The sequence below is a fragment of the Ahaetulla prasina genome, chromosome 13, assembly GCF_028640845.1.
Source record: "Ahaetulla prasina isolate Xishuangbanna chromosome 13, ASM2864084v1, whole genome shotgun sequence".
NCBI lineage: Eukaryota > Metazoa > Chordata > Lepidosauria > Squamata > Colubridae > Ahaetulla > Ahaetulla prasina.
Window position 1 is genome coordinate 22,976,186 of NC_080551.1, and position 22,598 is coordinate 22,998,783.

General features: G+C 45.7%; 1 protein-coding gene across 2 annotated transcripts; it reads right to left on the reverse strand.

Moving 5' to 3' along the window:
- Window positions 1–61: 61 nt before the first annotated feature.
- Window positions 62–22,272, reverse strand: MAN2C1 (mannosidase alpha class 2C member 1). Of its 2 annotated transcripts, none has more exons than XM_058155919.1 (26): window positions 22,034–22,272; window positions 20,072–20,197; window positions 19,591–19,714; window positions 19,254–19,324; window positions 18,547–18,724; window positions 17,897–18,086; window positions 16,760–16,866; window positions 15,529–15,639; window positions 14,349–14,441; window positions 13,530–13,646; window positions 13,273–13,368; window positions 12,473–12,618; window positions 12,009–12,132; window positions 10,487–10,608; window positions 10,298–10,383; window positions 8,891–9,061; window positions 8,386–8,468; window positions 6,347–6,441; window positions 6,151–6,255; window positions 5,467–5,623; window positions 5,157–5,300; window positions 4,282–4,391; window positions 3,908–3,987; window positions 3,159–3,307; window positions 1,821–1,924; window positions 62–1,741 (listed from the first exon to the last, which is right to left on the reverse strand). In XM_058155919.1, the coding sequence occupies exons 1-26, from the start codon at window positions 22,150–22,152 to the stop codon at window positions 1,612–1,614; spliced, it is 3,138 nt and encodes a 1,045-aa protein (XP_058011902.1). In that variant the 5' UTR covers window positions 22,153–22,272; the 3' UTR covers window positions 62–1,611. The 2 variants fall into 2 exon arrangements, with proteins under 2 accessions (XP_058011902.1, XP_058011901.1); XM_058155918.1 differs by having other exon boundaries at window positions 19,591–19,735.
- Between the last annotated feature and the right edge of the window lie 326 nt (window positions 22,273–22,598).

The following is a 22,598-nucleotide window of genomic DNA, read 5'->3' on the forward strand; positions in this document are numbered from 1 at the left end:
GTTGAAATAATGACACACCCACACCCCCAACTTGATTCAATCATTTGCTTTTAATTATTAATTTTTTGGCATATCTCTTGATCGTCCAAGAAGCTCAGTCAATGAAGAGAGAAGAGAGATTCACTTAATGACTAACTGATTTGATCAACGACCACATGATTTGCTTAACAACTATGGGAAAAACATCAATTTGACTCAATTACATCATAGCAATAGCACTTAAGACTTATATACCGCTTTACAGTGCTTTACAGCCCTCTCTAAGTGTTTATAAAACGTCTATGAAGTCAGCTTATGGCCCCCAACAACAATCTGGGTCCTCATTTTCCCGAACTCGGAAGGATGGAACGCTGAGTCAACCTTGAGCCGGTCAGGATCGAACTGATGGCAGCTGGCAGAGTTATCTTGCAAGACTTGCATTCTAACAGGAAGGAAGGAAGGAAGGAAGGAAGGAAGGAAGGAAGGAAGGAAGGAAGGAAGGAAGGAAGGAAGGAAGGAAGGAAGGAAGGAAGGAAGGAAAATAGCAATAGCACTCAGACTTATATACCGCTTCACAGCTCTCTCTAAACGGTTTACAGATTCAGCATATTGCCCCAAACCACAATCTAGATCCTCATTTTATCGACGGAGGCTGAGTCAACATTGAGCCGGTCAGGATCGAACTGTTGACAGTAGGCAGTAAGTTAGCCTGCATTGCCGCATTCTAGCCACTTTGCCACCACGGCTCTTAAGCTCCAGTCCCAACTGTGATCATAAACTGTGGACTACCTGTAACCCATCCCTGTAATCCGTCCATGGGGCTCTTCGCTCTCTGTTAGGCAGGCAACAGAAGGTCCAGTTGAGGAGTCCTTAGAAGAGCAGTGTTGTGCCCCCATTGGAGACTGAATCTGTGGGGGAAGACGAGCTGGAACTGGAGCTGACAGAGATTGAAGGGGTGGCTTTGTTGGCTTCAGAGGAAGATGAGGAGGAGCAGGCCCAGTCAGGCAGGGCCTTTCAGGATTAGAACGGCTTGTAGGAAGGAACGGGCAGGAAGAAGAAGAGAGGCTAAGCAGTGAACGTGAGAGACACAGCTCAGGCGATGAGCAGGGACCGCCCCCTCCTGATCCTCGAGCACGGAGAGTGGAGAGAAGGCGAGAACAGCACAGACTGACTCATCTACTCAGGAAGAGAGTGCACCGCCCCTTTTCACAAGGCACACCTGGGGACTGAGACTTAAGGAGACACTGCGGGGAAGGGCATTTGTCGGGAACAAATGCTGAATTAATGGATGAGTTGAGTGCCGATGTTTGAACTTTCCTGGATTCCTTGCATTCCTCCGCCTTGATTTTTTGATTCCTTGCCTTGCTCCTTTGCTTCCCGGACTCTTCGACTTGACTGTTAGATTTCTTGCCCTGCAGGCGTGGTGCTCACAGCATTGGACTGGACTATTTGCAGAGAGAGGCTGCTTGAGGTGTGTGTGTGTGTGCATATCATCACTCTGCTCTGGGACTTGCCAGAAACGTGGGAGCGTTTGGGGGAATTCGGAGCAATCAAGGGGCAGTTTGAACTGCCAGCTGCCTGTGTTGCCTCTGTGCCATGCCCCGGGTCATCGCAGGCAGTCTGTTGTAAGCCTTAATCCCTGCTCTGTTCTTTCAAGACCAGCAGGATAGAGAGTATTTGGAAGGGCTGAAAGGAAAGCTTCAACAGATCTTCTTCCAGAACCAAGGAGGTGTTGGGATCAGGTCTTTCAAGGAGGTCACACCTGCAGAAGACAGTCAGGCTGTCAGAGAAGGGGCCTTTGGGGGAAAAACTGGCCATGAAGACATCCTCTTTCCACTTACATGACTGCCTCTTGAATCGGGAAGCCCACTTGGAGCCAGGTGTCAACGGTGCTGCCGTAGGACTCGTAAAGTCGGATGACCAAGGCATCTGATCTGTCCTCAGCCTGGGGAAAGAGACCAAAAGGAAAGATCCCCTGGTCAGCTCAACACGATTCTGCTCTTGTAAGATGCTGCTAGGGACAGAGGAAGGTGCGCTTGATGAAACTCAAGAGAATCTTCACCTAAAACAGGGGTCTCCAACCTTGACAACCTTAAGACTTGTGGACTTCAACTCCCAGAATTCCTCAGCCAGCTTTGTTGATGTCCACAGGTCTTAAAGTTGCCAAGGTTGGAGACCCCTGACCTAGAACAAGCGGGGCTGGCTTGAATTGAATTTTATTAATTTTAAATTTTTATTAATTAATTTTAAATGGGGTTTTTTAGTCTAGTATATTTTAACCTATCAGGCTAATTTTAAAATAAGTTTTTTAATCTGCTTTTTAAATTGTATATTGTATTATCGGTTTTATTTTTGCCTGTACACCGCCCTGAGTCCTTCGGGAGAAGGGCGGTATAAAAATCAAATAAATAAATAAATAAATAAATAAAATAAAAACACAAGATTCACTAAAATGTTCACTGAAAGCAGGTGAAGGAAGAACCGGCCACAACTAAGCAGCGCAGTGGCTCAGTAGCTAAGACGCTGAGCTTGTCGATCGAAAGCTCGGCAGTTCAGCAGTTTGAATCCCTAGTGCCGCATAACCAGGTGAGCTCCTGTTACTTGTCCCAGCTTCTGCCAACCTAGAAGTTCGAAAGCAGGTAAAAAAGGCAAGTAGAAAAATAGGAACCACCTTTGGTGAGAAGGGAACAGCGTTCCGTGCGCCTTTGGCATTGAGTCATGACCACGGAGACGTCTTCGGACAACACTGGCTCTTTGGCTTTGAAATGGAGATGAGTACCGCCCCCTAGAGTCGGGAATGACTAGCACGTATGTGCGAAGGGAACCTTTACCTTTAACTTAAGCTAAGCTGGCTTCCAAGTTGAACATAAAACTTCCCTAAATCCCATTAGTTTTGTGATAAATTGTAATGGTATGTGGGAGCAACCTTGGGAGACAGGAGGAAGAGCCACAGACTAGAAAATGGTCAGAACAGCAGCAGCTGAGCTACAAAAGGAATTGAGGGAGGGCGGGGGCTCACAAATGTCTCAGAAGGGGACCCTCCCTCATTTCTTGGCTTCAAAAAGCAAGAGGGGAGAGAAGGTTTGCAAAGTGGGTATCAAGCCTTGCGAGGTGGTCTGGACAGGAAGCATCCCCAGGTAAACTAAGTTTAATGATTGCATTTTCCTTCGGCCCCTTACCTGCTTCATCGTTTCCAGGACAACAGCTGGAGACAGGACAGAGAAGGCACTCCAGACTGGATATGGCCCAGGAGGAGCGCCCTTCGTGACATGAAGAGGAAAATTCAAGCTGTAGGCCTGCTGGATTACCCCAGCTTCTTGGAAAGAACCTGCGGGTGACAAAACTGTAGAGTCAGGGGCTCTACTTATTTAAAGTAGGCCACCATCACTCTGGAGGTATTGTTTGTTTCTTGTCTAGTTTTCGTGGTGTCTTCCCATTCTTTTTGCCAGTCCTCCCAGTGGACCAACATCTGTGCAAATGGTACGATCTAGGAAAAACAAAATTAGCAGCTGATCTGCAGAAACTAACTAATAAGCCAGGGGAAGGAGGGAGGGAGTGAGGAAAGGATGGATGGAAGGGAGGAAGGGAGGGAGAGGGAGGGGAGGGAAGGGAAGGGAAGGAAGGAAGGAAGAAGGGAAGGAAGGAGGGAGGGAAGGAAAGGAAGGGAGGGAAGGGAGAGAAAGAAGGAAGGAAGGAGGGAAGGAATGAGGGAAGGAAAGAGGAAGGGAGGGAAGGGAAGGAAAGAGGGAGGGAGGGAGGGAAGGAAGGAAGGATAAATAGAGGATGGAAGAAGGGATGAGGGAGAAGAAAAAGAAGCAGAGAAGAGAGGGAGAAGGAGAAGGAGATGGTGAAGAAGCAGGTAGGAGTGAAGAGAAGGAGAAGAAAAGAAGAGCAGTCTGTCAAGATCAGGTTCTCTGGTGTTGCTTACCCAGGTGAGGCATCACTGCATAGGTAAACTGGTGACGCCCAATATCTGTAGTAGCATCAGGGGACTTTGGAGCACGTAACCTTCGTGGGAATCAAAACTCATATTATCCACTCATCCACATCACACACTTTCGTTGTTAATGATCCAAACAGCCAACGTGGACGAGAATTATATTTCCACCCCCTCCTTCTAATGCACGAAACGCAACTTGAAGTTGCCAAGTTGCCCATGAAAACTCTACAAAATATCAGCGGACAGGAACTCAAAAGACCAAAAACATAAATAAAAATCTAAACCAAGCAGGCAAGGCTGAAGTCATCCCCCAAATCATTTCTGCCATAACCCAGGAATTCCCACCGTCCGCCAAAACTCACAGGGACAGGCTCATCACGTTGTCGTGGACCGAGCAGCCATATTTGCAGTCATTCAACAAGGCAACCCCGAAGCCGTGCTCAGACAAGTCTACCCATTTGTGAGTCCACACCTAAAAAAAAAAAGGAAAAGGAAAACCGAAATACAGACATGATCTAAGCTTCAGAGTGGCTACGCGGTTGGCAGGATCCGTTCACTTTCATTAAAACTGGCGTGGTGATCAACAAGGCGTGCCGCAAACTTATTTCGGCCTTGAGTTGTATGGGAAATCTCTCTCAAGCGCCGGGGAAATCGGGTAATCCAGGCAGTTCAAATGCCTATAAAGGTTTATCACAAGCTTAAGCTCTCTATAAGAATCTGAACTACTAACAGTCAAGGAAAATTAGCAGGAGATAAGAAGTCAGTGGAATTCAAGGTGGGCTAGATTTAGGTCTCTTGTGGATGCGAAGCAACTCGAGACTGATGACACGTTTCATCCCTCCCTCAGGCTCAGCCTAGTCTGTGAGACGGAGGTATGGTTCAAAAATTCAAGATGGTGGCCACCTTGGAGGCAGTGAGAGGTCGTATGTAAAAAAACAAGCAGAAATTCAAGATGGCGGCCTCCATGGAGCTACTGAAGAGCCGCTCGTAAAAAAACCAAGGAGAAATTCAAGATGGCGGCCCCATGGAGCCATTGAAGAGCCGTTCGTAAAAACCACAAGCAGAAATTTAAGATGGCGGCCACCATGGAGCTATTGAAGAGCCTTTCATAAAACCACAAGCAGAAATTCAAGATAGCAGCCATCTTGGAGCCATTGAAGAGCCATACCTAAAAACCATGAGCAGAATTATGATCACTCTATCCTGGGAATACCAGTTAGGAGAAGAAGAGTCTCACCTCAAACCGGGCCCAATCCCAGGATGTGTTCCAATGTGTTGGTCTCTGCAGGTGGCCAAACTGGATCTCGTAAGTGGCGTTTGGGCTCCGAACCTTGGCTGGAAATTCCACCTTGAGGAACTTGTGAGCTTCGTTCCAGTCAACCTGGAATGCAAGCAAACAATTTTTTTTAAAAAAAATAGCATTTTTTTCCCTCAGTGGTAGTTCTTAACTAAGGAAGGGAGATCTGCAGATCAGGAGAAGAAAGACAAAGTAGAATTTACCCAGCTGGTAGACATTTGTACGAGGAAAAGAAAAAAGACAAGCAAACCTGAGTCCGGAAGGAGATGTAAGGGCTCGCTGCGTCCAGGATAACCTCTTGGGTTAAGATGCTCCTCTCGCTGAGCTGCAGGGAGAAAGTCACACTGCCCCGCAGGCCACCCAGGGTGGAAATTTCCAGGGGTTTTAGGAGATGGGTAATGGGCTTCCTAGAAAAAAAAAAAAGAATGGTTAGAAAATTGCTGCTTCAAAATTATAGGTCAGGGGTCTCCAACCTTGCCAACTTTTTAAGATTTGTGGAATTCAACTCCCAGAATTCCTCAGTTTGCCTAATTAGATCAAAGTTGGTGATAAGGCTGAAGAATTGTGTTAGGAAGAATTTGTTTTGATTTAGTTTGGTCGATGCCGAGAATGAGTTTAATTCTCAGATGTTCTAATAAAGTCCGTTGTTTTTGAACTGATTCCGTCTAAGATTACCTACTTGGGCCTGGGTCGTAACAACCTAGCAACTGGACGGCATGTTGATTGGACCATGTGCCTGGAGACTCAGATGGGGAAGTGACAAAAGTTTTACTTTTAACTGGGTGTAAAACCGGCAGGACCTTTAGAGCCAGTTTCCCACCAAGTCTGTGCCAATTTGTTATGTCCCAATAAAATGTTCCTGGAGGAATGTGACTGCCTCGGAGTTCTCATTGAAGGGGATGTATTACTTGGAACCTTGACACACGGGCCTTACCTGGTCTCCAGGTGATAATCCATCACATCCCAGGCATCCCAATACAGAGGGACATCATCAAAGATCACAAACTGGTTGGCCTGGTAACCCTCCGGAACAGCCTCTCTGCAACGAGAAGTCCAACCCAGAGGGGTCAGGGGAGAGCCGCCCTGTTTGCAGAACTTCGTACGGATCGTGTACTTAGGTGAAGAAGTACCTTTTTGGGTGTAGTAAAGAAAGGGACGCCATCCGTCCCAAAGGATCGAGGCAGGCTTGGATGATACCATTTGCCAACGTCACAGAACCATCTGCCTGGGGTTAAAAACAACGAAAGATTCCCTTGAGTCAGCCTTCCCAGGTTCCACCAGACAGGAAACGCAACCAGCTGAGCTATTTCTACTTTATGGCAAAGCTACGTTATGAGCCACGGTGGCGCAGTGGTTAGAGTGCAGTAGACTGCAGGCTACTTCAGCTGCCTGCTGGCTGCCTGCAATTTGGCAGTTCGAATCTCACCAGGCTCAAGGTTGACTCAGCCTTCCGTCTTTCCGAGGTCGGTAAAATGAGGACCCAGATTGTTGGGGGCAAGAGGCTGACTCTGTAAACCGCTTAGAGAGGGCTGTAAAAGCACAGTGAAGTGGTACGGAAGTGCTATTGTCCTTCCTTTCTTCCTTCCTTCCTTCCCTCTCCCTCCATCTTTCCCTTCCTTTCCTTTCCTTTCCTTCTCTTCCATTCCCTTCCGTTCCCTTTCTTCCCCTCCCCTCCCAGTGGTTAAAATGCAGTATTGCAAGCTAACTCTGCCCACTGCCAGCAGTTCAATCCTGACCAACTGGCTCAAGGTTGACTTAGCCTTCCATTCTTCCAAGGTGAGTAAAATGAGGACCCAGACTGTTGGGGGCCAGAGGCTGACTCTGTAAACTGCTAAGAGAGGGCTGGAAAGCCCTATAAAGAGGTATGTAAGTCTAAGTCTGTAAGTCTATTGCTACATTAGCGGAATCTTGCAAGTCTGAAAGTAGCTGCCATCACCTGCCATCTCCATTACAATCAAGAAATTCGGGGGAGTCCCTTCTGAACCTTTTCCTCCATGTGTTATGAAGCCCTGGGCTATGCCTTCTCTTATCCGACTGTTCTCCAAAGCTACATCAACTGAACGTTGCAAGTCTGAAGGTACAAGTCTCCTGCCATCTGTTTTACAGCCTGAGAAGCTACGGAGGGTCCCTTCTGAGCCTCTTTCTCCACCCATTATGTAGCTGTGGGTTGTGCTGTCTCTGTTGTGGTCCACCAATTGCCAGGGGAACTGGCGGCAGATTCGGACGATGAGGAAGTTGGGGAGGAACTTGGGCCAGTTTTGGAGTCTGGGGAAGGCTCTGATGGATGCTCTGCGTCGGACGCAGAGATAGCGCCAGGGCCGTCCGACATTTCCCAGCCACCAGAGAGGCAGCTGCCTTTGGAGGCTGAGATGAGTGAGGAGGGAGAACAGCTGGGGCCTGTTCCAGGGGTACAAATGCACAGAGCAGTTAGGAGAGGAGAACAATGGAGGACAAGGAGTCAACTCGGGAAGCAAAGCATACATGGACGCTGAATGGCCCCTCCCTGGCTGGGGAATAAATAGAAGAAAAGGGACGTGGTGGTCGTAGGAGACAACCGTTCGTATTTCTGAAGATTTTGCTCACTGTGTTTCGTGCCGCAAAGACTGCTTGCCAGAACTTAATTCCCAATTTTTGGCTGGGAGCTCACAGCCTTGCAATTATTGCAAGGAACTGATAAGTTCTTTTACTGCAGTTAACTCCTTGAAGGACTCTTGCCTGGACTTTTTGGTGGGTGAATGGCATTCACAAGAGGTAAATAAAGAGGGGGTTTTCGTGACAAGCAGTCTGTTTCTTGTTTCTGCTAAGGCTGGGTCAGAACAGTCTCTCATCTGATCGTTCCCTAGGCCAGGGGTCTCCAACCTTGGCAACTTTAAGACTTGTGCACTTCAACTCCCAGAGTTCTGGGAATTCTGGGAGTTGAAGTCCACAAGTCTTAAAGTTGCCAAGGTTAGAGACCCCTGCCCTAGGCAGTTTTGTGACCCGTTTTCCAAGACCTTTCCCACATACTGTTACAGTATGTTACCGCCATCTTTAAAGACAGTAATAACATAGACTGAGATAACTCAAAGGCGGTCATTCTCTGGCTGTCGCTTTCAATTACAGGTAATCCTCACTTAGCAATTGTTCAGTTACAACAGACCCTCAAAAAGCTTCCAGCAAAGGTGCTCACCTCTTTATTGACGGTCACAGGATGTGGAGGAGAGAATGACTCTTGAACAGCACAGAAGCCCAGGCTGGGAACAGTCACCAAAGCTGGTATTGAAAGACACAGAAGGAGACACGAGGAATTACGGTCAATCTTTTGAGAATCGGTTCCCAATCAATCTAAAGAAAAGTGCACTTGTTTTAAGGTGCCGAGACATTGTAGGTAGGGACTCTTGCTGTGTACAAGCCTAAAAAGTGGCTCAGACTGTAAGACAATCTGTTATTAACAGCAGCTGCTTGCAATTATTGCAGGTTCTAGTCCCACCAGGCCCAAGGTTGACTCAGCCTTCCATCCTTTATAAGGTAGGTAAAATGAGGACCCAGATTGTTGGGGGCAATAAGTTGACTTTGTATATAATATACAAATGGATGAAGACTATTGCTTGACATAGTGTAAGCCGTCCTGAGTCTTCAGAGAAGGGCAGGGTATAAATGTAAATTAAAAAAAAAAATTAAAACAGGGTCGGCACCTAAAGCCTCAGTTCCTTGCGGTCCAGTTTTGGAAACGACTTCGGTTCTTTCCCATGGCAAAGTGTTGACCACCAGGATGGTATCGCTGCTCTGGTCCTTGCTGGCCAACAGTTCTCCGCACAAAGAATGGGTGACCTCTTTCAGAAGCTGGGCTCCAGAACTGCGAATTTCTTGAAGGAAGGAGAGAGGAAGAGAGAAAGGGCTTGATCGAAGGACTGTCCACATTCAGAATGAGCTAGGGCAGGGGTCTGCAAACTTGGCTCTTTTTAAGACTTGTGGACTTCAACTCCCAGAGTTCCAGAGCTTTGCTGGCTGAGGAACTCTGGGAGTTGAAGTCCACAAGTCTTAAAAGAGCCAAGTTTGCAGACCCCTGAGCTAGGGGCGATGCTGTATATTAGCAAAGAAAACTTGAGCCTTAGTGTGCTGCAGAAGGGATTGAATCAGAGTTATAAATCTAAGCCTCTTTCGCAGCCCTCGTATAGACCTTTCCTCTGCCCTGTTACCCAGGTATCTAGTTTAAATGGTTCTATCGAAAGGAAGAAAGCTATCTTCTGCTGAGCAGAACCATGGAGGCAGACAACCGCCAGGGATGTCCATCAGGCACTGAATCACCAGAACATCAGGGCTGAACCTGTGGTTTTGAGTCACAGTCTACCTCTCGCGAACCAAGCCAAGTGTTGTGACTCGTCCTCCCTCCTCTCCTCAGCCAGGCCCCTCCCGTCTCCAACCGGGCCTTTTATCAGACTCCGAGTCTGATAATGAAGATGAACGGCCTGTCATGACTCCAACCCCCGGCCCTGGCCCCATGCCCGGAGAGGATTCAAGGAGTGAAAGGAGAAGCCCAATAAACCTCACTCATATAGCGTGTGTTCCTTTGGCTCAACCTTCAGAGCAGGAAGCCAGCCAGGTAGTGGAATTACCCAGGCCTACTCCCTCTGACCCCTCCCTTTCCCAGACGCTGACAGCAGATCCAGCTGAAGACAATTCAGTGTGGGTGGACCCTCGCTTCCGGAGATCTGAGAGGCGACGCCAGCAGAAGGAAGGGCGGGGCAGGCCTGGATAAATGCTGAGTCATGGAGCCACACCCCACAGCCTATATAAAGGACCTGCTTTTGGCATTCCAACCTTGAGTCTTGAGCAAAGTCTTCTCTAGTTTGCTGATATCGGACCCTATCGCTGAAGTCACAACGTGGACTCCTGCCTGCCCTGATAAACCTCGAAGGAACTTGGCAAGCTGCAGAGGCTTCGTTGCCAAGTTTGTTATGGACTTCCTTGACTCGTTCGTCGGAGTGGGAGTGGGACACGACACCAAGCAGCAAAGCTTGAGGACTCCAATGGCCGTGTATGATCCCTGAGCTTTGGCAGCTGCCTAACCAAATAAATTCTCCAGGTTGGTTCTTTCTCACCTGAGTAGTACCGCATGGCATCCTCTGCTACAAGCTGGATACAACTGCCTGGCAAGACATCATGGAATTGGTTCAAGAGCAGGAGCCTACAGCCGAAATCAGATTTCTATTTGGCCACTAGAAGAACCACCAATCCCAATTCCACAAGCTTCTATATTCTACAAACGACCAAAATTTTGAAGTTTATACCTCCACAGCTGCTGAAGCTGAGCAGAAGGATACTGGAAAGAACGTTTCTGCACCAGAGCCAAACTACTCAGGATCTCGATGTCATGGAGTAAACGCTCACATTCCCTGTTTCCCTTTTTAATCTGAATCCAGAGAGAAATAACAGGATTTTATACAAAATGTCCAGCGACTTAGAAATAAAAATGAAAAATGAAGCAGTAGGGAAGGAAAGCAGATTAGAAATCCTACTGAGATAGCAGACGCTGAATTAATACAATTACTCATTGTTGCATAATGGAGCACCCCTTGAACGCCACCAGCATTGACAAAAATCACCATCAGTCAATCGCAAAAGGCAGCTTACTTGGGAGGGAATTGACAAAAATCACCATCAGTCAATTGCAAAAGGCAGTTTACTTGGGAAGGAATTGACAAAATCACCATCAATCAGTTGCAAAAGGCAGCTTACTTGGGAGGGAATTGACAAAAATCACCATCAGTCAATTGCAAAAGGCAGCTACTTGGGAGGGAATTGACAAAAATCACCATCAGTCAATTACAAAAGGCAGCTACTTGGGAGGGAATTGACAAAATCACCATCAGTCAATTACAAAAGGCAGCTACTTGGGAGGGAATTGACAAAAATCACCATCAGTCAATTACAAAAGGCAGCTACTTGGGAGGGAATTGACAAAAATCACCATCAGTCAATTACAAAAGGCAGCTACTTGGGAGGGAATTGACAAAAATCACCATCAGTCAATTACAAAAGGCAGCTACTTGGGAGGGAATTGACAAAAATCACCATCAGTCAATTGCAAAAGGCAGCTTACTTGGGAGGGAATTGACAAAAATCACCATCAGTCAATTACAAAAGGCAGCTACTTGGGAGGGAATTGACAAAATCACCATCAGTCAATTGCAAAAGGCAGCTTACTTGGGAGGGAATTGACAAAATCACCATCAATCAGTTGCAAAAGGTAGCTTACTTGGGAGGGAATTGACAAAAATCACCATCAGTCAATTGCAAAAGGCAGCTTACTTGGGAGGGAATTGACAAAAATCACCATCAGTCAATTACAAAAGGCAGCTACTTGGGAAGGAATTGACAAAATCACCATCAATCAGTTGCAAAAGGCAGCTTACTTGGGAGGGAATTGACAAAAATCACCATCAGTCAATTGCAAAAGGCAGCTTACTTGGGAGGGAATTGACAAAAATCACCATCAGTCAATTACAAAAGGCAGCTACTTGGGAGGGAATTGACAAAATCACCATCAGTCAATTGCAAAAGGCAGCTTTACTCAGAACTGCTTACATCCTGAAACCATTCCTTTAACACTATCAAACAGCACCTGCCTATCCCAGGTCTTTGGGAAGGACTTGTTAAGTGCATAAAAATGCCAAATCCAGTCTAAACGTCTGGCTAATTGTGCAATGAACGATAATATTAATAGATATTCCAGATGTATTGTTTTGACCCTGCAGTGTAGCATTAACAGAAATCTCTATAAAACTCCTATGAAGTCTTGTGCTCTCTCACCTGTCCGTGAGTTGTGTAGGTGCCGTTGTGCAGCTCCAAAAACAGTTCTCCAACCCAAGTGCACAGCTGAGCCTTTTCCTTCTCCAGGGCAGAGAAAAATTGATCTGGGACAGACATTTGAACCCTGTGTGAAAGAAAACCACCACTGCAGAGAACACCCAACCATGATAATCTCGGTCTTGCATTCATTTAAGGAAATTACTCTCCAAGGCCGTATTTTCTCAACTCTAAGATGGACTTCAACCCCCAGAATTCTCCAGCTAGCATGGGTTAAGGTTGTGAAACAGTGCTCTAAGGCAGGAGTCTCTGTGCTGGGTGAGGAATTCTGGGAGTTGAAGCCTGCAAGGCTTACGGTTGCCAAGTTTGGAGACCCCTGCTCTAAGGCATGAGTAACCAAGTACAGAATTGTATTTTCTTGGCTTTGTTTCTGGTTTGTTTATGGAGTTTAGCCAAGCGGAACCAACCTGGGTAGGCCATCTGTATCCTTCATTCTCTGTAGCCTGTCCAGCATCTTCTGGGTAGGGCCCCCTCCTCCATCTCCAAACCCAAACAGAGCGACACTGTGATTCATGCGGCCCTTGTCCTTATTATTCTTCACCGTTTTCAACATCTAGGAGAGAGGAAGTATAAGGATGAGGGGAAGACCTCCCATTCATCCAATATTTTAAGCACATTTCCTACCTTCAAAGGAAACTGAATGGTAATTTACTGGGCTTGTTTCTTCTGCTGTGAAGACAGAGAATCGATTTTCCTGGGTTTACTCCAGGGGTGAAATGCTCCTGGTTTGGACTGGGCCGCCCGATCCGGTAGCGATGGCGGTGGGTGGTTCGGGCGGTAGCAAAAATCCCTGCCTGCCCTGCCCATGCCCAGCAGAGCCGCACAATCATCAGAGGGTGGTTGTTGTTTTTTTACTTTTAAAAGCATTTTTTCTTCGGTAGAAAAAATGCTTTTAAAAGTAAAAAAAAAAAAAGCCTCCGACGATCGCGTGGCTCAACTGGGATCGTCAGAACCTTTTATAAGCATTTTTTCTACAATCTCTTCAGCCGAAGAGGTTGTAGAAAAAATGCTTTTAAAAGGCTCCTCTGACGATCCCAGCTGAGTTTCCTGATCGTCAGAGGCTTTTAAAAGCATTTTTACAAAAAATGCTTTTAAAAGAAAAAAAAAAGTTGGCCACGCCCAGCCAGTCACCTTACCCCACCACACCAAGCCACACCCACAGAACCAGTAGTAACAAATTTTACACTTCACCAACTGGTTTACTCACCTCATCCACACGACCGGACAATCCATAGGAATCTACAGGAGGGAAGTGAACCAAAACCTGGGATCCATCTATGCCTTCCCAGAAAAAGGTGCTGTGCTACGAGAGAAGATTGCAAGTAGTCGATAAACAGCCTAGTCCTCAAAGAGTTCAATGGGATTTGTCTTGAAATAAATTCCGGACTAATATCAAGGTGAGACCAACCACTGATCAGTGGGTCCCTGCATCCAGGTTTATTGGAATTAAAACATAAACCTTACCGGGAAAGTGTTCACCAGATTCCAGCTCAACTTCTGAGTTAAGAAACGACGTATCCCACAGCCACACATTATTTGTGGCAGTTGTGCTGAATAACCAAATGTGTCAGGCAGCCAGAACTGATTGGTGGAGAAAAAAAACGGTGTTGTGTGCAAAGCCCTGGCAATTAATATATAGAACAAGCTGAGAATAAAAATGTGAATAGTAGGAAAAACACGATTCATTGGAAAGCGATATCTGGCAGTGCAGAGTGATGAGGAAATTCAGTTTAGCTGCTTATATAATTATGGGAGAGAGATAGTAGGGGTTAAGGCCTTACGCTAGAAACCAAAAGACACTGAGTTCGAGTCCTGCCTCAGGCACAAAGCCAGCTGGGTGACCTTGAGCCAGTCACACTCTCTCAGCCTTGGAAGGAGGCAATGGCAAACCACTTTTTAAAAAAAACTTGTCAAGAAAACCGCAGGGACTTATCCAGACGGTCACTAGGAGTCTAAACAAATTATATATAAGTTATGGGAAAGTGTAATGCCTTGGTCTGCCCAATCAAAGAGCATAGGGTGAATTTAAATATCCTTCAATCTCCACTTTGGCAATTTAGTTCACTGGTTGCTACAGGATTTATGTGGAGGGTGAGCTGAATTCACTGGACTGGCATAGGAATTCTCTACTGACCCTGCTGCTATTCACAACATTTTAAGTTAATGGACAACACTGGTTTTGATTTAGGATTTGAAGCTACAAAAATGCCATTCCCCCAGGACCGAAGAGAATCAGGGAAACACATGGAAGGCAGGAAGGAAGGGATATAAACAGATATGCACCTCTAAGCACAGCTTCCCAAATTCCTGCTGGAAGAAACGCTGTCCCTGCAGGAACTGGCGAACCATGGATTCTCCACTTGGAAGGTTTCCATCCTGGGAGGGAATAAAACAACTGTATTTCTACACCAGGGGTAGAGGGGAGTATGGCCCTTTTTCTGATTTAGGAACTTCAACTCCCAGGCTCAGGAATTCTGGGAGTGGAAGTTCACAAATCGTAAAAGGGACATAGCTCCCTGTCGCTCTTCTAGACCAAGAACTGAATCCCAGCATCAGTAGCAAACCTCAGTTCACCAATGACCTTCCACCCAATGTGGCTACAACTAGCATTAGCCTAAATCTACCATTCGTGGTTCTGGAGATCTTGAGGATCACAAGGGTTTAGCAATATCACTCTTCTACATTTTGCAGAACCTGCTTTCTTTCCATGTTTGACCTCACTCGCTGCATCCAGATGAAGACAAGGACAAAGGTGTTGTGTCTCGTCCGATCTCACCACAGCCGGGGCCTTCTTATCTGCTTCCGAACACGGAGGAATGTCCTAGTATGCCTCCCAGCCCCAGCCCTGGCTCCATGCCCAGACAGGCTGAAGAGGAGGAAGTATCTCCAGCCCCCAGCTCTGGCTCCATGCCCAGACAAACGGAGCAACTAGACCCCTCCCCCTCCTCCACAGCATGTGAGCCTGAGGGAGGTCGATTGCCAACAGCTGCCGACTGGAGTGACCCTCGCGTCAGAAGACTTGATAGACGGAGGCAACAGAAGGGAGGGGCAGGCCTGGATAAGTGCTGAGTCATAGAGCCACACCCCATGGCCTATATAAAGGACCTGCTTTCTGGCATTCTCTGAGTCAGGCAAAGTCTAAACATATCTTGCTGAAGTCACTTTCTGGTCTCCTGCCTGCCCTGAGGACTTTGCGAGGACTTTGGCAGAGCTGCAGAGGCACACCTGATTCTGATTTCCCTGACCCGGCCGTCAGCGGAGGAGTGGGACACGACAAAAGATCAGCTGGGGCCAGCAGGGAGGGATGGCCATAAAAGTAGGCAGGTCCAAATTGTATTCAGGGAACTCTGACAGTGCTGCGATGGCAGGATTTCACATGTCCCTTTCTTCAGCGTAGTCATAATTTCAAGCCGTCGCTGAATGAGGGATCAGTGAGCAAGGACCACCTGAAATGCAGCCTTACCATTTCTACCCAGGTTCCCCCGACCGGTATGAAGCGTCCTCTTTTTGCAAATTCTTGAATTGCAGCAAACAAGCCAGGGTAATAGGTCTTCACCCATTCAAACTGCTGGGCCTGCAAATGAAAAAAGAAATATAAATGTCACAAATGCATGTCTTTTCAACCTAGCTGCAGTTTACAGACAAAAAATGTTTTACAGTCTGGCCACAGTGGCTAATGCATATGGTTTCTCCTTGATCTAAACCAGGGATCTCCAAACTTGGCAACTTTAAGACTTGTGGACTTCAACTCCCGGAATTCCTCAGCCAGAGATGCTGGCTGAAGAATTCTGGGAGTTGAAGACCATCTTAATACTGCCTTAGAGAAATCCTCAAGTTTTAACGTCATCAAGTTTGGTGACCCCTGATCTAAACAAGCAAATAAGACATTACAGGTTTTTAAAAAATGGTTAAGGGTTTTACTGAATAAGCCACAACTGCTTCATACACATTCTAAGACAAAATCCATGATTTATAAAAAGAATAGAATAGAATTTTTTATTGGCCAAGTGTGATTGGACACACAAGGAATTTGTCTTGGTGCATATGCTCTCAGTGTACATAAAAGAAAAGATACCTTCATCAAAGTACAACACTTACAATGCTTAATGATAGTCATAGGGTACAAATTTAACACTTAATGATACAACACTTAATGATAGTCATAGGCTACAAATAAGCAATCAGGAGCCAATCAATATCAATATAAATCATAAGGATACAAGCAACAAAGTTACAGTCATACAGTCATAAGTGGGAGAAGATGGCTGCTGAGAATGATGAGAAGATTAATAGTATGGCAGACTTAGTAAATAGTTTGACGTTGTTGAGGGAATTATTTGTTTAACAGAATAATGGCGTTCGGGGGAAAAACTTCTTGTCGGGTTGTTCTGGTGTGCAGTGCTCTGTAGCATCGTTTCAAGGATAGGAGTTGAAACAGTTTATGTCCAGGATGCGAGGGATCTGTAAATATTTTCCCAGCCCTCTTTTTGACTCGTGCAGTATACAGGTCCTCCATGGAAGGCAGGTTGGTAGCCATTGCTTTTTTCTGCAGTTCTAATTAGCCTCTAAAGCCACAATAATACCCAATCCAAAACCAAAGAAATCACATTATGGTTCACAGTATGGTTCACATGCATGAACACATTTAAAAATAGGTACACACACACACACACACACACACATATATAAATTACCTGTGAACAGACAAATATGAAGTCCGGGTTCTTCTCCATCAGCCGTATGACAGTTACCCAGCTGCGTGCACATTTACGGACTGTCTCCTCGTAAGGCCATAGCCAAGCTAAGATGACAATTGCAGGCAAAACAGTTCACAAAGACATTTGCTACACTTTTATAGGGTGCTTAGAGGATTGCTCTGGGTTGGTCTATGACCGGAATAAAGATTTTATTGATTGATTGATTGATTGATTGATTGATTGATTATTTACATTTCTATACCGCCCTTCTCCGAAGACTCAGGGCGGTTTACAGCCAAGTTAAAAAAACATATACAAAAATTAAAACACAATATTTGAAATTTAAAAATCTGAAACCATAAGGCCGAATATTAAAATAACAAGAAATAAAACCACTCAATTAAAAATTACTCTTAGGCCAACCCTGCTCGTTGAAACAAAAAAGTCTTGCGCTCGCGCTCAAGATTGACAGAAGATGGCTTTTAATTTAATTTAATTTTAGTTCACAGTTGCTTTAGCCACGTGTAGGATTGAGCAATGCCTGGAAATCACTCTTAGGGATCAAGTTAAGTGATTTGAAATCCATACACCAACCCACACCCACGTATATCCATAGTCCTCGACTTACAACAGTTCATTTAGTGACCATTCAAAGTTACAACGGCACTGAAGAAAATAGCGACCTATGATCATTTTTCACGTGACCGTTGCAGCACCGAAAAAAAGTGAGTTATGACCATTTTTCACACTTACGACGTTTTTTGAAAAACGGACATAAGTCACTATTTTATATTAGTGTCATTGTAACGTTGAACAGTCACTAACTGAACTATTGTAAATCGAGGGTTACCTGGGAGGATAATCTGGGAGAAGACCTCCATCCTTCTGGGACAGGGGTCTGCAAACTTGGTCCCTTTAAGACTTGTGGACTTCAACTCCCAGAGTTCCTCAGCCAGCTTTGCTCTTTTAAGACTTGTGGACTTCAACTCCCAGAGTTCCTCAGCCAGCTTTGCTTTGCTGGCGGAGGAACTCTGGGAGTTGAAGTCCACAAATCTTAAAAGAGCCAAGTTTGCAGCCCCCTGTTCCGGGAGATCTTTCCTAGACTGAAATATATACTCCACGCACGGTTCCTACCAGTATCAATGTGGCAGTGGCCCATGGCATGGATGATGTGCTGGCTATCTCCGTTCTTCTGGCAGAAAACAGAGCGGGCCAGTTCATGCGCCGCACGGAAGGTTGCCGGGTTGTTGACATCACACAGGTTCACCATCTGGTTCGCTACGTAAAGCGCTTGGAAGCTCCGCTGGTTTTCCTCTCCGAGGAGCTAAGCGGGAAAGGAAACATAAATGTTACGCTGGCTCAAATCCAACCGCATAAGATGGTTATCTGGAACTCAATTTTCAAAATCCAAACGTCGGCAGTGCTTTGAGAGGGAACACATCCTGTTTGGAGGACTCTGCAAATGAATTCTTCATCGAGTCAGCAATAATTTGGCAGAGGCCAAAGGGTGGGGGGCAGTGGGTGGGCGGGGCTACATCCGGTGTATAAGACACACCCAAATTTTCACCCCCTTTTAGGGGGGGAAAAAGGTGTGTCTTATACTCCGAAAAATACGGTAAAACCCAGGTGGCCTTAGACGAACACCTCAAACCAGCCCTCACCCACCAAAAACTGCCTCAAATTGGAACCCAAAAGTATCTAGGCGCCACAAATTAAAAAAACAGAAATAAAAACATAACCCCACCCTCCCATACATTAAAATGGCAAAAACGAAGACATTTCACCTTGGCCATGTCCAAGAGGATTTCAAAGTCCACCAGAAGCTCATGGACATCCTGGTTGTAAACCACCAGCTCTGCTCTATTCAAGGAGAACGTTTGGTCCAGATCTGGCGGTGCGATCATACTGCCCTTCCCAGCTCCGAAGAGACCATTGCAGGCAACTTCCAGATAGAGGGTGAAGCTGCAGAAGGGAAAGAGGTGCATGTTACCTTTCTGTTTTTATAATCCACGGGCCTGGATTAGGTTCCCAGTGATTACCCTGATGCTGCAAATTTTTCCACCCCAAATCATCTGTTCATCACCCTGGCAAATATTTTTTTTTCTTTCCATTGGAATTTTGGCAATTTACATTGTTCTAGTTTTAAGTCAGCTGATTATGAATTGCAGGCTATGTGCATTTTCAACACCTGGCGTTTCCAGGAAAAGATGGTTATCCCACGACGATTAAACCAGGGGTCTTCAACCGTGGCAACTTTAAGCCTGGTGGACTTCAACTCTCAGAATTCACCAGCCAGCAAAGAGCCAGCAATTCTGAGAGTTGAAGTCCACCAGGCTTAAAGTTGCCAAGGTTGGAGACCCCTGGATTAAACGGTTCAAATGCTTTTATTCTATACAAAGATTTATGTCAAAATAGTGACAGGTTCATCTCAACTGAATTGCTAGAGCGGAACAGTATTATTTCTGTAATGCAGCCCAGAATCCTGACTCACCCATGAGAGTCGGTCTCCTTTAGACTGTCTGTCAGCATGTAGCTGGTCTTCTCACCTTCTCGAGTCAAACTCTGATAATGGCAAATAATATGTAGTTGGACAGGGGGAAGAGGAAGACTGCATTGTCAGTAAGGTAGTCCTCAAATTATTATGTCCATCACATACTTTTATTACAAATTTATTTCTCTCCAGCATTTCCCCCAAAGAATAGCATTTGAAGCAGTTTTATTTATCATGAACTTGTATTTTATAGCACGAGGGTGGGTTTTTTCAACATGGAAAGCTAAAGAATCGTAAAGAGGATCCAGCTGGTGATAATTTCATGACAGTCACTTACCTGAATGGGCTGAGCGTCCCTCCAAATCATTCCTTCTCCATCGCTTTCCCAAAGAAGATGCACTTCCTTTCCAGTCCATTTCTTGGGAATGCTGAGTTCTACTTTAAACCAGCAGGTGTGCCACCTTAGAAAAGTGACACTGAAACTGTCAGGATGACACAGATCCCACTAACTAAAAAGTACAATGGTACCCTTTAAACTTTGGCAAGCTCGACTTCAAATCCCAGGATTCTCTAGCAACTCAACTTCCCCGCAACTCTGTGAGGTGGATTGAACTGAGAGAGAATAACTGGTCCAAAATTCACTCAGTTGGTTTTCATGGCTAAAGTGGGACTTGAACTCATTAATCTCCTGCTTTCTAGCCTGGAGCCTTAGCCACTAGGCTAAAGTGGTTCTAAACTAAAGCACAAACCCTTCATTTTGTTCCCTTAGGCTTAGGAAATGAAATGAGAAATTTAACTCTGAATAAGGAAATACTTACGTCTGTCCAAAACTATCTCCAACTTTAATAGGGCTGAATTTTTCTCTGATAGCTTCACTGTATGGAATTCGTTTAGAAGTTTCAAAGTAAGACAGAGAGGCCAATGCACATGTGTCACCAAACAGTCTGTTAAAAGACACAGGATATTTTAGCTTTTTGAAACAGCACGCCAAAGGATAATACATTCTCCAAGATGAAGACAGCACATTCCTCCCTGATAAATTTGCCATACTCTTCCAGGGTAGCGCCCCAGTTCTTCAACACGTGATTTAAATCCACAGATGCCTTTTTAGGACCAGATTCATTAAGTAAACACATTGATCACAAAAGCAACTTTTCCCAAACAAGTGGTGTTAAGGTGGCTTGAACTCCAACCTTTATAATCCACTAGTGAGAGGGGAAACTTCTATAGTTTAATTAAAATGGGGTTGACTAGTTTCTGGATAAGCTGGGCAAAGGTTAGTGTTGTGAATTCCAACAATTCAGTTAAAGTCATTAACGGTTAAAATTAACTGTTAATTAGCATATAATGCAAATTCCTAGGATCTCAATTGGTCTTTAGTTAAGCGTAGAAACATGTTTGATCAGTCGTTTTTAAAAGTATTTAAGGATTTTCTATCCTTCCTTCCATCGTTTTCAGCTTTCTGTCCTGTGAAAATGATCAATAAGCAATAGATTAAATGAGTGTTTTTCAAACTTGGAATATTTAAGATATGTGGACTTCAATTCCCAGAATTCCTCAGCCAGCAAGGGGAATTTTGGCAGTTGATGTCTACATAGCTCAATGTTAGTGAGGTTGAAAAATACCACTGCAGAGCATGAGAAGGTGCTACTATGGCACACCTTAAAGTTGCCAAGTTTAAAAAATACAACTTTATATGATGCCTGAGCTACAAAAATCTTCAAGTGTTGCTTTCCATAGGCAGCAACTAATTAAAACTATGAACTAAATTGTCCCAAGGGTGCTTTTTTAAGAAGAAACTGGACTTCCTGGTTTTTCTTTGAAGACATTTCGCTTTTCATTCAAGAAGCTTCTCCAGAGATGAAGAAGCTTCCTGGATGAGAACTGAAACGTCTTCAAAGAAAAACCAGAAAGTCTAGGTGCCTCTTGGAAAAAGCACCTTTGGGACAACCATGACTGGATGACTGAGAATCTCCATAAATATCAACTAAATTGCTGCAGTTAAAACTGCTTTCCAAGAGACACAAACAAATAAAGGTCGCTCCCAGCCAACATCTTCCTTCCAATTCAACGCAGATGATTCAAGTGTCTTGGTTCAAAGCCAGCTCCTTTGTGGCCCAAGAGATAAAATCACCCCTAATTAAAAATAAACAAAAGTCAGCCACAGGAGAAAGCTGAATGTTTGGCAAGGACATTGGAGCTTCTGTATTTCTTAATTGTAAAACATATAGAGCATTCAATCCCTGCTAGGTAAACCTTTGAAATTGCTCCGTTTTCCTCTCCTTTTCTTTGAGAGAGAACTATTGCAGCATTTTGGAAACAGCAGAGGTAGACCTCGGGTGACCACCACAACTAAGCTCAAAATTTCCGTTGCTAAGTGAAACATTTGTAAAGTGAATTGTGCCCCAATGTACGGCTTTTCCTGCCGCAGTTGTTAAGTGAATCATTGCATTTGTTAAGTTAGCAACACGGTTGTGAAGTGAATCTGGCTTCCCCTTCGACTTTGCTTGTCAGAAGGTCACAAAAGGGGATCACGTGATCCCCAGGATTCTGCGACCGTCATAAATATGAACCAGATGCCAAGCATTTTGCTCCTACGACCATGGGGGATGCTTTAACGGCCATGTGAAAAACGGTCATAAGTCCCTTTGTTCAGTGCCGTTATAACTCCGAACGGTCACTAAAGGAACTGTTGTAAGTCGAAGACAATCTGTACTGGGGTCGGGGGGGGGCGTGGGAAGCAGGGGAAGGATTTAGCAGACGGACCAGCCCCAACCCACCTTCCCCGGAGGTTACAGTCCACAAAATAATCCTGCGAAATAAACTTTTCCACCCGTTCGAGGGTCGTGCGCCGGTGCTTCAGCACCGAGGACTTTAAATCGCTCCCCACTCCTGCCATGCCTTCTTCAGCACCAAAGTTGGTCCTTCTGGTCCAGCTTCCAAATCATTCCGTCGGACCCTTCAGAGGGTTACAAAGGTTCCGACCCTTGCGGGAGAACGCATCGCAATAGGCCGAGAAGACGGCGCATGCTCAGGAAAGACAGCCCCCCCCCCACCCCCGCGCCCCGCCTCTTAGTTGGCGAACGTAGGCGCTGTCTGCCCCTAGCGGCTAAGGAAGAATAGCAAACTTTCCCGCTGAACCAGCGTTCTCAAGCCGCGAGAGGTTCTCAACTCTCGCGAGATCTTCGCCCTGAATTCTCGCTGCCTGAACCGCTATCCCTGACCAGAGATGGAGGCGGAGGAGGACGAGGAGGGGCGGGCACTGACGCACGCGCTCCGCCCCTCGCGCCGGACCGAAACCTCGCGAGAGTTCGCGCCGCTTTCCTTTCTTGCGGGCGGCGGAGC

Coding starts and splice junctions, on each gene's coding strand:
- MAN2C1 (XM_058155918.1), bottom strand. CDS start 22,152: ATGGCAGGAGTGGGGAGCGATTTAAAGTCCTCGGTGCTGAAGCACCGG. Junction 16,867..17,896: donor CCACTGCCACATTGATACTG/GTAGGAACCGTG, acceptor TTGTCATCTTAG/CTTGGCTATGGCCTTACGAG. Junction 3,308..3,907: donor TGCAGTGATGCCTCACCTGG/GTAAGCAACACC, acceptor TGTCACCCGCAG/GTTCTTTCCAAGAAGCTGGG.